The 14,616-nt window shown below is 41.4% G+C and overlaps 1 protein-coding gene across 1 annotated transcript in view; it reads left to right on the top strand.

Moving 5' to 3' along the window:
- Window positions 1-1,335: 1,335 nt before the first annotated feature.
- roraa (RAR-related orphan receptor A, paralog a) overlaps window positions 1,336-14,616 on the top strand; it is a 44,524-nt gene continuing 31,243 nt past the window's right edge. Inside the window, exon 1 of the mRNA XM_034534109.1 lies at window positions 1,336-1,490. Within this exon, the coding sequence (XP_034390000.1) occupies window positions 1,460-1,490 (31 nt within the window). The 5' untranslated portion in view covers window positions 1,336-1,459. The remainder of the gene's footprint in view (window positions 1,491-14,616) is intronic.

The following is a 14,616-nucleotide window of genomic DNA, read 5'->3' as shown; positions in this document are numbered from 1 at the left end:
AGAAGCACCTTTATTCATTTAATAAACCACAATAGAAGGCATCAAATTCAGATAGATATTTAGTGTGTAAAACAGGAATACAATAATGTATCCAAAAATGCAATGTTGAAATTCTGTCCATGTGAAAGCTTCATAATCTTGTGGCAAAGATATAGTGATACAATTATATACAATTTTGAAATCAGGCTCTAAAATATCCAAATTCGAAATATTGGTGGTGTAAAAAAAATATTTTTCCTGTAATTTTTTGATGTCAAATATTGCATTGCCTGAAACTGAAGCTGCATGATGTTTGTCTTGAGACAAGATGATATGATCGCCAGCTTATTCATGGAAATGCCAAATGCAACGTGGTTAGGCCAAGGCTGGATTGCACTAAAACCAGAATATTGTATCAGAGAGAGGCAGCTGGTTAGGAGTCAGAACAGATTATCATATGAGAGAGGATGAGCGAGGAGTGGGGGAGGAGAGAGAGAGAGAGAGAGAGACAGAGAGGTAGGGACTGGAATGGGAAGCAGGGGGCGAGAGTGAGGGGCACAGGAGGGAGAGAAGGAGAAATGATAGCAAGAAACTCATTGCCCGGTCGCTGTGGGGTGGAAGGGATCATCCAAACCCTTCCGTCACTATCTCCCCTTCTTCACCTGTCAAAAAAGAGTGTGTGAGAGCCGTCGGAGTGTGTGTGTGTGAGAGAGAAGGGTATGCAGGTCCTCTGAGAGGTCATGGGAAGAAGCTGAGGCTCCACTCGTCCTCTCTCTGTGTAGCGCCCACCGCTGTTTGCAGACATCTGGCCTCACACTGATCACTCATATCTACAGACAGGGAGGAGGAGGAGAGCGGAGCACTTCGGTCTTTGAGCCACAGAAAAATTACACATTCCCCTCTTATCCATCCTCTCCACTTTCCTTTTATTACTTCCGCTCTGTTTTGTTTCCTGGGCTATTTTCCTGCTTCACCTCTCTCATCCCTGTGTAGCCACGTATCCCCTTTTTTACTTTAAAATAAAAATAAAAATCTTTATTTTTTTTATCCTTGAGATAGCACTGTTTTTTCTAAAGCAGAAAACCAACAGAGTTAAAAGGACAGAACAAGAGTGTGATAAACCAATGTCTGCTGGAACTGGTTCTTGACTTTATCCTTGCACTAAAAAGATATGCCAGAGAAGATAGTGAGTGTGCTGTGTCTAGCAAGCCGGTATAACAAGGCTCTGACTGCAATCAGTGGGAAGACGGCCAGCTTCCCTGCCTGAGCTCTCAGCGCCCCTACTGGCTGCATGCTGTGCCAATCAAAGGCTTGTGGGTGGGGAGCAGTCAGACATGAACACTGATGTCCACAGTCACATGGATTCTGGTGTGGTCATGCTCGAGGCTGAGAGACAGAGCTGTGCTGGCCAGCTGCTGCTGAGACAGCAGTGGAGGGCTTTGCGCTGGTGATAGTTGTTCTCTTATGGACTCGAAGCTTAATGATGTATTTTGTGATTTCAGCTATGAAAGGTAAGAGAAATATGCATGCTGATCCTGCACTCTGAGTAACAAGTAGGGAAGTACGGCTCCGCTATTCATAGCCTGCCAACTCTTTGCAATTTCATTTGCAAGGCATGAGTGTGACAGGGGGAGAGAGGGAGGGAGGAATACAGTAATACTGTGCTTCTGAATGCGTGCAAAGTGAATTAAGCTTTTCTAATGTTTCTTTTCATGCATGAACAGATGTCTTTTATGTTCTTTATTCAGAAAGAGAAAACTGAGCTAGACTTATTTAACTTCTAAAAAATATGTAAAGGTATTTTGCTTTGATTCCTGCGCGTGTGTGTGTGCGTGTGTGTGTGCGTGTGTGCGTGCGTGTGTGCGCGAGTGTGTGTGTGTGTATATGTGTTTTCTCGCTGCTACTGTTGTCTGGTGTGCGGTCAAAACCACAGCCGGTGTAATCGTTGCACGTCTTTGACAAGCACAGCTCCTGAGAAGTTTTTTTAGCATAAATGTGAGGTAGCATGCAGAGACAGGGGGCAAAGGGTCGTAAAGGGGGGGCTCGTGTTGCTATTCCTTTCTGTCCCGTTCCTAATCCTGTTGTTCCAGTCCAGAGGATGTGTCTGTTCCACGGGAAGATGTGCGTGGCAGTGTTGAACATGGGTCGCAGACGGGCGACAAGGCACTGGCGCGACTGGCAGACTGTGATTCTTTGAGTTGATACTGGTGCATGTGTGTGTGTATATCTGTGTGTGTGAGTGTGTTGTGTTCCACTGACCTATTTTTCAGGGTAGTCGGGTTTACATATGTGGCCATGAGAGCCGGACTGTGTCCTCCCAGTCGCTGTGATGTTGATCTAGTATGCTTAATCCGAGCTCTTCCACCCCCAACATCATACGGGCATACATGCGCACACACATCCGCACAGACAGACACTGAAAGTGCAGTCAGACATACAGTACAGCACACACTTCTCTCATGCATGCTTGCACACGCGCACATAATCACGCTTCTCGCACATATGAATGCACTCATTCTTCCATGTAGAGAAATGTGAACAACCACATCAAAACAAATGTGCTCATATGCACTCATAATACAGTCAAATACAATAACATCGATGAGACTCAGGCAGCTGTCATTCTGTGTTGAAGGATAAATGTCAGTAATGATCATTTAATTTGATACTCAATGATGCTTTTTTGGTCTTCCATCTGTCCAGAAATATATTTACATTTGTGCTTTTTTATGGTATTTACGTTCAGACAAAAAAGCAGTGGAGCATTTTCAAAATTCTACATATTAATATAAATAAATAATAAATTGAATATAAAAGAAAAAAAATTATATATATATTTGAATAATTCATCTGTTGTAAAATAGTTTTTTTAAATTTATATATTACTATCAATATTAGTATTATTGATGGTAACCATTTCAGCTTATCCTAATTACAGTTTATGTATTTACATATTAAGTTTTCCATCTAGATGCAGTTAAATATCGTGCTCTTTGTGTGAGACTCTGACCGTAGTGTTAATTCCTTCTAGTTTTCCCCTATCGATTACAGTGTGAGAATTCATTTATGAAGTGAGGCTCACAGTCAGTTGTGAAATTGAGAGGAAGAGCAGTCCTGTAGCTCATTTTCAATGAGATGCATATGAAAAATGGCCTTTGACCTAATGTCCTTTATGCAGTTTATTGTGAAGGGCTTTATGAAATCATATTGGTTTTGGACAGAATCGACTGTTGTGTAGCTTTTCTATGACTTTCTTAAAGTGCGGCAGAGACACGACATTTTAATGTGTACCTTTTTTCTGTGTTCATCAGCCGTAAACATGTTAAGATGTTTATGCCTATTTTGCCAGTCTGTATGTCTACTTTGTGCTCGGTCTCACCCCTTATTGGTACGTTCAGTTGGATAGGAGCTGCTGGTGTCATGATAGGACACTGTAGCAATGTCAGAAATTAAATTAGAATATGAACCAGCTGTATAATTGGAAACTAATTTAAATGGCAGTAGTAATTTCTTCCTGAAACTCAGTGAGATGGATGAACAGAACATGACTTTGTTATTATGTTAATGTTGTTCATACTGCATGTGCCTTTTTCCTTGATTTAAAAAATAAAATGTGTTTCATACTGTGCACTCCCAAAATAATGCTAATATATTATACCAAACATCTCTGTCTCTGTGGCTTTGTCTGTACTCTGCACCCCCTCCCCCCTCTTACCCTCCTCTTCCTCTCTATTCAGCCTCTCTACCACACCACTGCCTCTCAAGTACCTAATTACCTGTAATGGAAACATCCTCTCATTACCCCATGCAAATTAGCCAGCCTACTCAGCACAATTAGGATGAAAATTCCAATTACATAATTAAAGAAAGTTGTTTGATGTGTAGATTGACAGAAAAGGTAAAACGTGCATCTCATCCATAGTACATATAATTACCTCTTCATAAAGAGCATAATTGTGACGAGGTATACATAGCGGTGCAGAATGTAACTGATTACTTTTTTTCACACGTTATACTTCTACTCCAAATGTCTTACCGCACTACATTCATCTGACAGTAGTGACCTGACAAATTAAGATTCTACGTGCAAAACAAAAGAAAGACATTGCAGATCATTTAAAATATGATGTGTTGTAAAAATTTACTGCTCAACTATATGTAACCAATGATGATTAGTCAGTGAATCCTTAACCTAAATTATACGAAACGGAATCATTTAGAAGTTTGGACTGTTTTTTGGTAAAAGGAAAAAAAGACATTTCAAGGTGTCCCTTTGAGCTCTGGGTAATTTTGATTGACATATCAAACTATTTTCTTAGGTTTTACGAAATGGATTGATCCCGAAAATAACCAGCAGATTAAAAAAATAAAAAGATAACTATGGTTAGTTATACTAAATGCAACCATAGGGGCTATTTCTACGCGTTGGGTACTTAAATTATTGTATTGCACATTTTCCAGTTAATTCTTATAACTTTACTTAACACTGAGTACTTTTACATTTTAGTATTGGTACTTCTAGTAAAATAAAGGATCTGAGTACTTCTTTTTAAAAGCATTGAAAGCGAGGCCTAGTGCATGCAGGCTGCACATTAATATGTGATTTAACACGAGTGTGTACCAGACTGTAAAAAATGTTCTGGGGCCGTAGAGAAGCTAAAGCCAAATATCTTGTGATAGGCGCTGTAAGGCTATGTTAACAAGGCTGTAAATATTTGCTGTAGATTTGGTACTCTTTGTCTCTTTCTATCAGTGGCCGATTGAGGTGCTCACTTCCCAGTGCTGCAGGCTCTCACACATTAAAGCAGAGGTTAACAAGATTGGCTATTATCCAGTTAGGGACTGAGGACATGAAGAGCTAAAAGAAAAATCGCCACCGATTAAGGTGAAGGCAAATATAGCACAAGTCACCTGCAAGGATTTAAAATAAAAGCCCCATTTACAAAGAGAGTATTTTAAGAAGTATTCATATTTATTTTTCATCCGATCAAAATAATTTGACTTTGAATGTGAACATAATTCCCATATTGATAACATTACACCTCAAATTAAATATCTCATGATTTGATTTAATTTCAACTTCTTGCTCCATGTTACAGTCAAATTCAAAAGATAATATCCGAGCAGAGGAAAGAGAGAGTCCCTCTGACAGATGGAGGCTGCGTGCTTTAGCCCTCTCGGTTGCCTCTTAGCTGGCTGAAGAAGGGGAATGGCGTCCCCACAGGTTATTAAAGTGTGTGAGGTGTGCCAGTCTCTGCTGCGCACACTGAGACCAACATCCTGGCCGCCTGGCTGTGTCTGGAGGGACTAGTTAATGAGATATTGACTGCCCATTGAGAGCATGGATTTTTGATTTAGCTCCATAGAAGTTGGGAGGATGGGGAGGTGCACTCTGGAGAGGATAGTTTTTGTTTTGAGTTACTAGTTATAGTTAGTATTGTTTGTGATGTTACAATTCATCTTTTAGTAATTATGATTGTATTATTATAAATAACATAATAATCAATCATGTTACTAATAATCAGGATACAACAAGAATACAATATTTACAAAATTATTTAAAACAAAATATTTATCTGCATAATGCAAAAAAAGTACATGCTTTTTTACTTTAAAAGGTATTGATACAAATATGCTATTCTATACAGTATATGGAGGAGACTAGAAGAGTCTTTTGCAGCAACCAAATACAAATGAATAGTCTGTTTATACTCAGAACTGAGTATAGTTTGTATAAACATTAATCTGTGACTCCATCCAAGCCCTTGGAAGTGTGGCAGGCCGCTCTGTCATCTCATCTTGTCAGTCACACCTTGTGGCTTTGACAGATTAGTCCAATCACAGGCGAGGTTGAATGACCCTCCTGTCCCATGCCCAATCAAACAGCAGGGGACAACAAACAAGATAAGCATTGGGCTACATGAGAGGATTTTTGTTCATTCGGATTCTCAATTTGGCTCCCCAGTCAGATAAAAAACTGAGCTGGGTTTAGTCAAACGCCTCTAACTTAAGGGTAATTTCCTGAGTTACTTTCACTCAGTATTTCAGGAGTCACTTATAGATCCTTTGAAGTGTCTTCCTGTCATGCAGCATTTAGCTGCTGATAGAATACTCCCACTGTCAGCACTCCTTAGATAATCATATACCACAGTCCATGAAGTTAAAGAACATTTCACTTTTTTTTTTACTCTTTTTTTTCCCGTAGCTTCCACTGTAGACTGTGAAGTGAGTCGGCATTGGATGTATTTCACGGTTCACAGAAACCGTTCCCTTTACATTCTAATTAGTTGTTATTTTTGGTCAGTTACAGTACTTACTGTGCATACTCTGTGGACTTCATAATATATTCAGAATAAGAATAAATAACATTTCTTTAGCCTGACTTGTCCTGTTTTACCCTCATAGGCTTTGCCCCTTGAGGCTCAGAAGTTAACAGTGTTTTAAGAGATTGAAGAGTGAAGTTTTTCCCCCTGTACTTTCATTCTTAACGTGTTTCGTACCATTGGCTTTTTCTCTCTGTGGGCCTCTTGAGGGCTGTCCATTGGCTTTTTGAAGTTGCATCAAAGAGGAAATGGGGGAGAAAAAGCATTATTGATTTTGCGTTTTGTCTGACTCAAACACTGAGGACAGAAAAACATAAGGAGTTAGTTGTTGGCAATGGGGCAGCTCTGTCTCTTGTGTGTGAGCCAGGGGGAGACCGGGGAGAAACCGAAAAGCGGTAGAAGGTGAGGAGGAACACCAGACAACACTAATGCATCTCTCCCTTGAGTCGTATGCTCAGCCCTCTCGCTTCCATCATTCGTCCCATCCTTTCTGGTTTTAATGGGAGAGTAAATAAAGCCCATTACTGTACTGCTGGAGACAAACCTCCATCCATCCGCGTGCGATAGCTTTTCTTCCTCCTCCATCAGGCCGGTGACTCCCGAGCTCTGACAGCGCTCTCAGTTGACCTGCTTTTCCATGAAACACCAAGCTGCTCTCTTCTCCGTTGTAATCAGATCTCCCTGCTTGGTAAGCATGCCGGCAGCAGGCAAGAAAAGGAGTATTGTTTGTGTGGTTCATTCCCTTTATCCTCCTCATGTGTCAGCGCAGCAGAGGTGAGATGAGAGTGGAGTTCTTTTCTGCTGTTAATGTGACCTATGGTGACCAAAAAGGAGCTCTGTGACAGCCGCTGATGAGAGCTGTCACTATTATGGCTAACACAGCACTTTTGCGATGGACATGTGGTACAGCCATGTTCTGTAAACTTTATTGAAAGTGATGACCTCGGTTGCACATATGAATGTCTATGGAATTTGTATTAAGACATTGTAAATAGGGATGACATTGTCAGAGTTGCAGCAACGGCATGCTGTATAGTCAGGGAGCTTGGAAGGTGTCAGAGGTCACAGCGTACTAAGTCACACTCCCCTCTGCTCCATGGAGAGCGACTGCGGCATCTAAGGACCCTGGCGTGGAACAAAGGATGAAAAATGAGAGGTGTACAGAATTTTGATGAGATGAGGGAGCAGGCAGCGTTATAACAAAGATCACAACATGCGCTCCGACGTTAGATTACAAAAGGGAGAGAAGTTTGTGAGGCGTTTGATTACGTGTCCCAGCAGAGGCCATTAGGGGTTCTACTTGTTGGATGGCATCAATTACACTTGTATGATCTGGCGTCTGCGCTGATCGAAAAACAAAGATTGTGAATCCTCCCAAGCACTAGGGGGTGCTGTTCAAGATAGACAAATAATAATAATATTTTTTAAGTTGCTCCAGTCTCCTAACTTTGCTGTCATTGCTGCAGCACATTGTAATAGGGAATGTTTGAATCTCCCAGAGGAACCTGTGCAGGCCGGAGTGAAAAGTAACTCAAGGTTAGCAGCATTAGGCCCCCCTCACCCAAACTAAGATGCATGAAAGGAATTTTATCATCATAAATAACAAAGAAAAACAGCCTTGCTTGAACAGACTGCTTAAGATTGATTTTTATGCACATGCATTCATTTGAAATAAAAGAAATGCTGTTTCAGTGCTAATTGCAAAGATGAAAGGAAATAGAATGTGCAAGGCAATGAACTTTGTTTAAAGGCGCCGCACATGGCTTATTCAGGGACATGCTGCTTTAATGAACTCCAATCCCATTTATGCACTTGTAGAGTTTGTTTTTGCCATTGAAACCGTATTTACACAGTTATATACAAGAGAAAAAGGATGCACTCCTTTGCACGTGTCTGGCTCAACATGGTAATTCAGCAAGTCAGGCAGCAGAGCCAACTAAACAATGCGTGTCCTAGACAATGAGAGCGTGCATGTTTCCCAGCGGGAGCAAAGGGGTTAACTGGCTGTGGAGAGATCCTTGACCTATCTGAGATGAGCTCCCCGCCCCCTTGAGCAATGTGGAATATCTGATTGCTGATTATGAGTTTATTCCCCATCGTGCTGAGCCTTTTGCATGTCAGGATCCATCCCTCCCCAACTGAACTGATTAAGGAGCTGTAGATGATGCTACGGCTCTCAGGGTTTGCTGAAAGACTCTCGGAGAGCCTGGTAATCTGGAGTGCAGCTGGCAATCACCCACCACTGACTCTTTTTGAGCCTTTTTGTGTTGTTTTGTTGTTTTCAAGTGGGTATTTTGGCATATTGTTGTCTTTGTTCCCCTGGGCTTCTTGTTTCTGGATGAGAGCGTTCCTAGTGCTGAGCGCAGGTCGTTGTCAACCTGGCTGCTCAGCCCAGTCCAGCCTCGACAACAGCAGCGTCAGCAGAGACCCTCGCTCAAAGTCTCAGGCTGTGCTTGTGATCACCCTCTTCCAGGAGCCTAATTTAGGCAAAGAAAGGATCTTCCTCCGTGATGTAAAAAAGTTCTCCCTTAGCTCATTTTCAGAGCTCACAGAATTCAATATACAAATTGAAAGAAATGGCTCCTCAAAAAAAAAAAACCTTATGTAAACTTTTAAGGGTTTATATGGCGTTCGATGGATTTCTGTCACAAGGAAACAAATAGAGTTTTTCTAGCAAAAAGACTGGCACGACTGCTTTATTTGCTTGCAGGGATCTATCGCTTAGTTACAAATCAGCAGCTGTCGCTTCTAAGTTTTGTTTTTGTCAATAGTTGGAGAGGAGAGGAAGACCGCCCTGTTCCTACTGTGCTGAAGGCTGTTTTAATCTCTTTAATGTGTGACTTTGGGCAACAGAGGAGGAATCTGCCCAAACAAAGCATTCTCAATTACTCTCAAAGCTGCACAGCCCACTGCTAATGACGTCTAACTGTCATAAGAAGCACCCACAGTGTTACTGCTTATTTCTTGAATGCTTAAATGTTTTGTTGTTCACCAACAAAACAGTCATGCATTGAAACAAAAATATTACCAACAATATTACACTAGTGCACATAGTTTATAAACTGAGGAAGAACAATGTCACTTGCTCTTGTGTATTTGTATTTAAAGGCTTATTGTTACCGCCTGTTTCTGCAGTTAATGGACTTCCAGATGTGACTCCCTCAGTCTCGGTAAACAAATGGCTATTGTCTGAGCTCTGCTTCCTCGTGTAAAAGAAATGTTTGAAGGTGTTACACTGCTGTGATGAAAGACGCCCGAGTCTCAACCACAGTGTCTGAGAAGTGATGGGTTGGAAGGTTCTCCCAGACTGTGCATGTTTGTGTGTGAATTTGTTTCATGGTATGTTATTTGTTTTTATGATAAGTCTTTATTACATGTATATCAAATTAAATGATTGTTTATGTATTTTATACATTTATGCAAATCGCGTATAACAGTTAAGTTAAGTTTCATACATTTGTATGGAATAAATTGAGAAATGTCAGTATCATCATGCTTAGATTTGTATTTCAGTGAAATGTATTTGTTACATGAAGCACATTGCAAAGTATTTTTAATATATTTCGTCACATGTCCCGTATCAGGCTCATATCAGCTGTCACTGCGGATAAACCAAAGGTAAGAGGGGAAACAGGCAAAGGCATGATGGGAGATAGGTAAAGCAGATTTTTCTCTAATTGAGGATGATCAAACTACTGTACGTTTGACATACCTTGCCCACTTGAGTGGGTAAGGAAGTTGTTTTTTTCATCTTTTGACACATGATTGCATCGGGCCGTTCTGCTTTGATCTCAGCATGGATTTTTTTTCCTTCTATCTTCTGATGTGGGATTATTATAATTTATACATCAGGGATTTTGTTTTTTTCTTGAACCTCACCAAACTTGAGTAAACATGGTATACATAGTAGATTAACATTGTATTAATTTACACATTCTCATTAGAGAGCCCTAAGGTAATTAATCAGAGGCTGTGTATATGAGGAGATAGACACTGTTCGAATAATGTATTCCTTTCTACTCTTACCGAGTGTGAGAAAAAGTGTCTGATCAATTCCTCCCTTAGATGTAGCTCTTTGAAGACATGCAGTGTCTTATGAGAGCACCACCACAGTATTTATTCTCTGGAAACTGAAGGCTGCAGACCTTGCATATACTGTACAAACATGGCAGGGCATTCTCGCCTCAGCCTAATATTCCACAATTCTCCTAAATATAGGAACTGTATAACTCCAATTAAACCCATACAGGTGTAAAACACTCACTTGGCCCTGTACTGTTGATGTACACAGTCGAGTCGAGGGCCAAAAGGCTTTCCTGCTTGCCTCTCATTCACCTTCCACACACAGTTACACATGGCAGTGACGCATAGTGTTGGCCTGACTATTGTTATGTTCATTGGCTTACCCAAGAACTCTTTCTGCTATTCCAAGTGCAGCGGTGAGGTGTACAATATACTGTACTGTAAATGGTACCCAACACCCAAAGTATTGCTTCAACAAGGTCCAACATATTGGCTTTCTTTAAAGTAAAACAATGGCTCAATCTGGTGTGTAAAACAAGTCTGCCAGGGATCAAATATAGATAGCTTCGGGCTTTAATTGCAACCATTGTAAATTAATTTTGTTTCTACATGAATGTGCCTAGAGGGCAGTCCCAGTTGCTGATTGAACAATTAGTAGCCGCACTGTAAATCACATGCTAACTCCATGCATTTTCAAGCGCATATTAAATGAATGTCCTGAAAAGCACAATTTTATATGTCAAGTTTTACCAGTCGCTCTGTAAAACAAATTAACATCTGTTTATTGGAGACGCTAACAGTAATTTTCTCATGTCATGTCATGTAGTAGAGGGAAAGAACAGTAAACCATCCACTGCAGTCACTACATGTCTTACGCTCATGAATTAGATGATCCTGTTTACTGTAAATCAAAAACTATACACATCTGTGTGTTTCTTGTTTTGGTCCAGAATTTTATTTTAATATCCCAGCATTGTGAGGTGTTTATTTCCCGACATAAAAGCATTAACATAATCATGTTTCCTTGAGTTTTTTTACCTTGGCTCCATCACACTAAAGGGAAAAGCGGAGGTGGTGTATTTCAGCAGCTCAGTTTCTCTCCAAGGCGACCCAGAGATTGTTCATTTTGTTCAGTTTGTACTGTAAACTGAATGTTATCCATAGGCAACAGATATTTTATGTCTGTTACTGATGTATGTCCATCAGATAGATTTGATGTCACAATATATATATCCCTTGAGCAACCATAAAAGCCTCCATTGATGAGGGGTTTATTTTTAAAACTACAGGAAAGGCTTTCTGCAGATTAATTCCAGTGTATGGTTCCCATTGTGTGGGAAACAAATTGGGCTTTACGGAATTAGGGTTTGCTGCATAAATCTCAAATCTATTCCTGAAACATACAATTGTATTTCATTTGATTGGATGCTTCTTCGATGCATTTGAGTGAAAACGGAGGCAAAGTTTCCCGACTGGATTAGTGCTCCAAGTACAGTAATGATGGCTTGGTGTTTCTCCATTGACCCAGGTGTGTTGTCTGAATACAATATGGATGTGCAGGGCTGCCTGTGTACTCCAGTGCTGGGAGACTATTTGCTGAAGGTCATTTGGGATCATAGCGTGCCATTAATAATTCCTGAAAGCATCCAACATCTCCATCTGTTGTGCTGCATCCATCGCTCCACTTCAAAGACAAAGGCAGCATCTGCAGGTAAGCATTAAACCTGCCTCCAGGCTAAGATGTTGGTGGGATTTTTTGCTGAGAGAAGATATCTCTGGTCATCAGGTCATGCTGCTCGTATATTAGCCAATTTATGTTTGTATGTTTGCTCACACAGTTTGACCCTATGTCCACTCAGGTAAACAAAGACTTGTAGATGCTCACTTACTGTGTATTGTGGCTGTTGAGTATGTGTGTTTTTCAGCTTTCACTCGCTGAATCCAGTGGACATGTGTCGTACAGTAATTCCACACACACACACACACACACACACACCTTTGCAAGCTACCGGCCTCTCAACAGGGAAGCAATTACCACCCTCTGTTGAGTCTAGTCGGTCAGCGTGACAGGGTGTTAACGGAGAAATTATCAAAGCTGATTTTAAACTAAGCATTTAATTACGTGCATTGTGTGTGTTCTTGTGTGTAGCTGACCAAATAACACGTATTCACCTGTGCGCCCAGCATTCAGTGTAGTGAAATTTAAACGCGTCTCAATGACAGGCCCACTTCAGATAGGTGGGAGTCCTGCGGGGAGTAAATGGATGTTTGGCAGTGGCATGTGCTCCCTGGGCCTGGTGGGCGCAGTGGGCGAGGAGGCAAGTGCCTGGCTGAGTGAAAGATGGCAGTGTGTGAGCAGAGTGTGTGCACACAGCTGAGGCTGTGACAGAAAACAGTGAGAGTTCTGCTCCTGCTGCTTCATCTTTCCCTGCCAATGATAGATTTCCACTTTAATTGTGTTAATAGCACGAGTCCTGAGCCCACAACGGACTCGGAGCAGAAAACAAACAGCACTTCCAACCGCTTTTCGTTGAGATGAACTATTTATTGTATATATTTACTATATTATTTTTGGACGAAAGAGAAAATTGGAAAGCTTTAGTTTGTATGAAGATATTGAATAATTTACTGTAACATGGAGCGTATCATTCGATGAAGCTTACAATTATTACTGCTTCACCCCTCACATGTGGTCTGCTGATAAAGCACCTGTGCCCATGAGTAACTCCAACATCTTTCAGCCCACGGCTCTTGTACTGTACTGTAGGGCTGACCAGTGAGTCTACTCAAATCACCATCAGCTTCAAACTGCTTAGCCTGGCCAATTTCAAGTCCACATCTCTGCTGACTCATAGCCCTGTCAGGACCTTTCTTCTTTAGCATGTCTGTGTCTCCAGTGGACTCATCACAAGCAATAGGAATTCATTATCCAGATTAGAAACCGAGCCACAATGACTGCCATTTTGGTCAAAGGATTTGTTTTGGCTTAATGTTGATATCTGATCAGGACATTACTGCAGAGCCAAGATTGCCTTTTGAAAGCAATTATTTTGCTGCATTTATTCATTCATGACATTTCAGTGCGAGTTAATGGCTGTGTCAGAACAGGCAGGAAAGAGAGCAGGAAATGATTTTGGCTAATGACACACTCTCAAAGTAGTCAGGTAAGAGCGAGTGCAGCGCTGCACTGGACAGTGGCTCAGATCAACATGATAAAGAGGGACTGATTGAGCTCCGTACATCCACAGGAAGCTGAGCTTTGGGGTTCAAGGTTATCTGGACAAATCAGACTCCTGTTTCCATTCATCGCCTCCGCACCCAACAGCCAGCTCTTCCTGGGCAAACCAGCAAATTAGCAATTCTGATGTCTGCAAGCAGGTCTGGCAAGGGAATGCCTGTGAATTCTAATGTCATGATTAAACTTTCATACCCGTCCAGGGGAAGTGCTGCATATACAAAATAAGCTATCTCTTTTTATTTTTCAGCACTTTCAGGTTCCTTCAATAGGGTTAAATGGGGGTGATCCTTCACTCAAATCACTCAATTCTTTGTCTCTCTAGTGAATATAATATTGTATTGATAAACATGCCACCGTGCTCATTTACATTGCAAACATAATTGTACTGCATCTGTAAACATGCTCAGCCCCCAGTCCTCAAAGTTGTAGATGCTACTTCTTCGTGTTCATACTCCTGCAATGTTTTGCTCCCTTGGCCAGACATGCAGAGTGGATGGGAGAGAACGTGAGGGACAAGGAGCCTCAGTCCAACAGCGAGCCAGGCCTGGATGTGGCCATTATGTAAGATGGTCTTATCAGGCTCTACCTCCTGCTGAGCCACAGCCTAGCCTCCCTCTGCTCCCCCTTCCTGGTGCTCCCACAACATGGGCCTTCATTAGCAGGGCTAAATATCCCCGTTCTCTGCAATCTCTATCATTTCTTGCCTTGAGGCAATCCGATAATTACCTGTTCTCATTTCCCCTCCTTCTGGCCAGCAGGGAAGTGTTCTGACTTGCATTAGTTTGCATGAAATATTATCAGAATATTGCACATTTCTCCATCCTGCAGCCTCTGACACAGGAATATAGAGTCACAGTAGCTGTGATTGACAGGTGTCTGTCTTTCATGTTCCTCTGAGAATAGCTGCTTTGTTCTGGAGTTACAGCAAGAATTTTTGATGGAAGGAGAAATGATTGAGTAATGTGTATAAAGGCTTTGTTGCTTTGTTTAACCTCCGTCTGCCATTATTTCCGGGCAGTATTGTTCTGCGTTACATCAGTCTTTGTTACCTAC

Source organism: Cyclopterus lumpus, chromosome 6 (genome assembly GCF_009769545.1).
Source record: "Cyclopterus lumpus isolate fCycLum1 chromosome 6, fCycLum1.pri, whole genome shotgun sequence".
Taxonomy (NCBI): domain Eukaryota; kingdom Metazoa; phylum Chordata; class Actinopteri; order Perciformes; family Cyclopteridae; genus Cyclopterus; species Cyclopterus lumpus.
The sequence above is the reverse complement of the archived record's forward strand: the minus strand, read 5'-3'. Positions and strand labels throughout refer to the sequence as shown.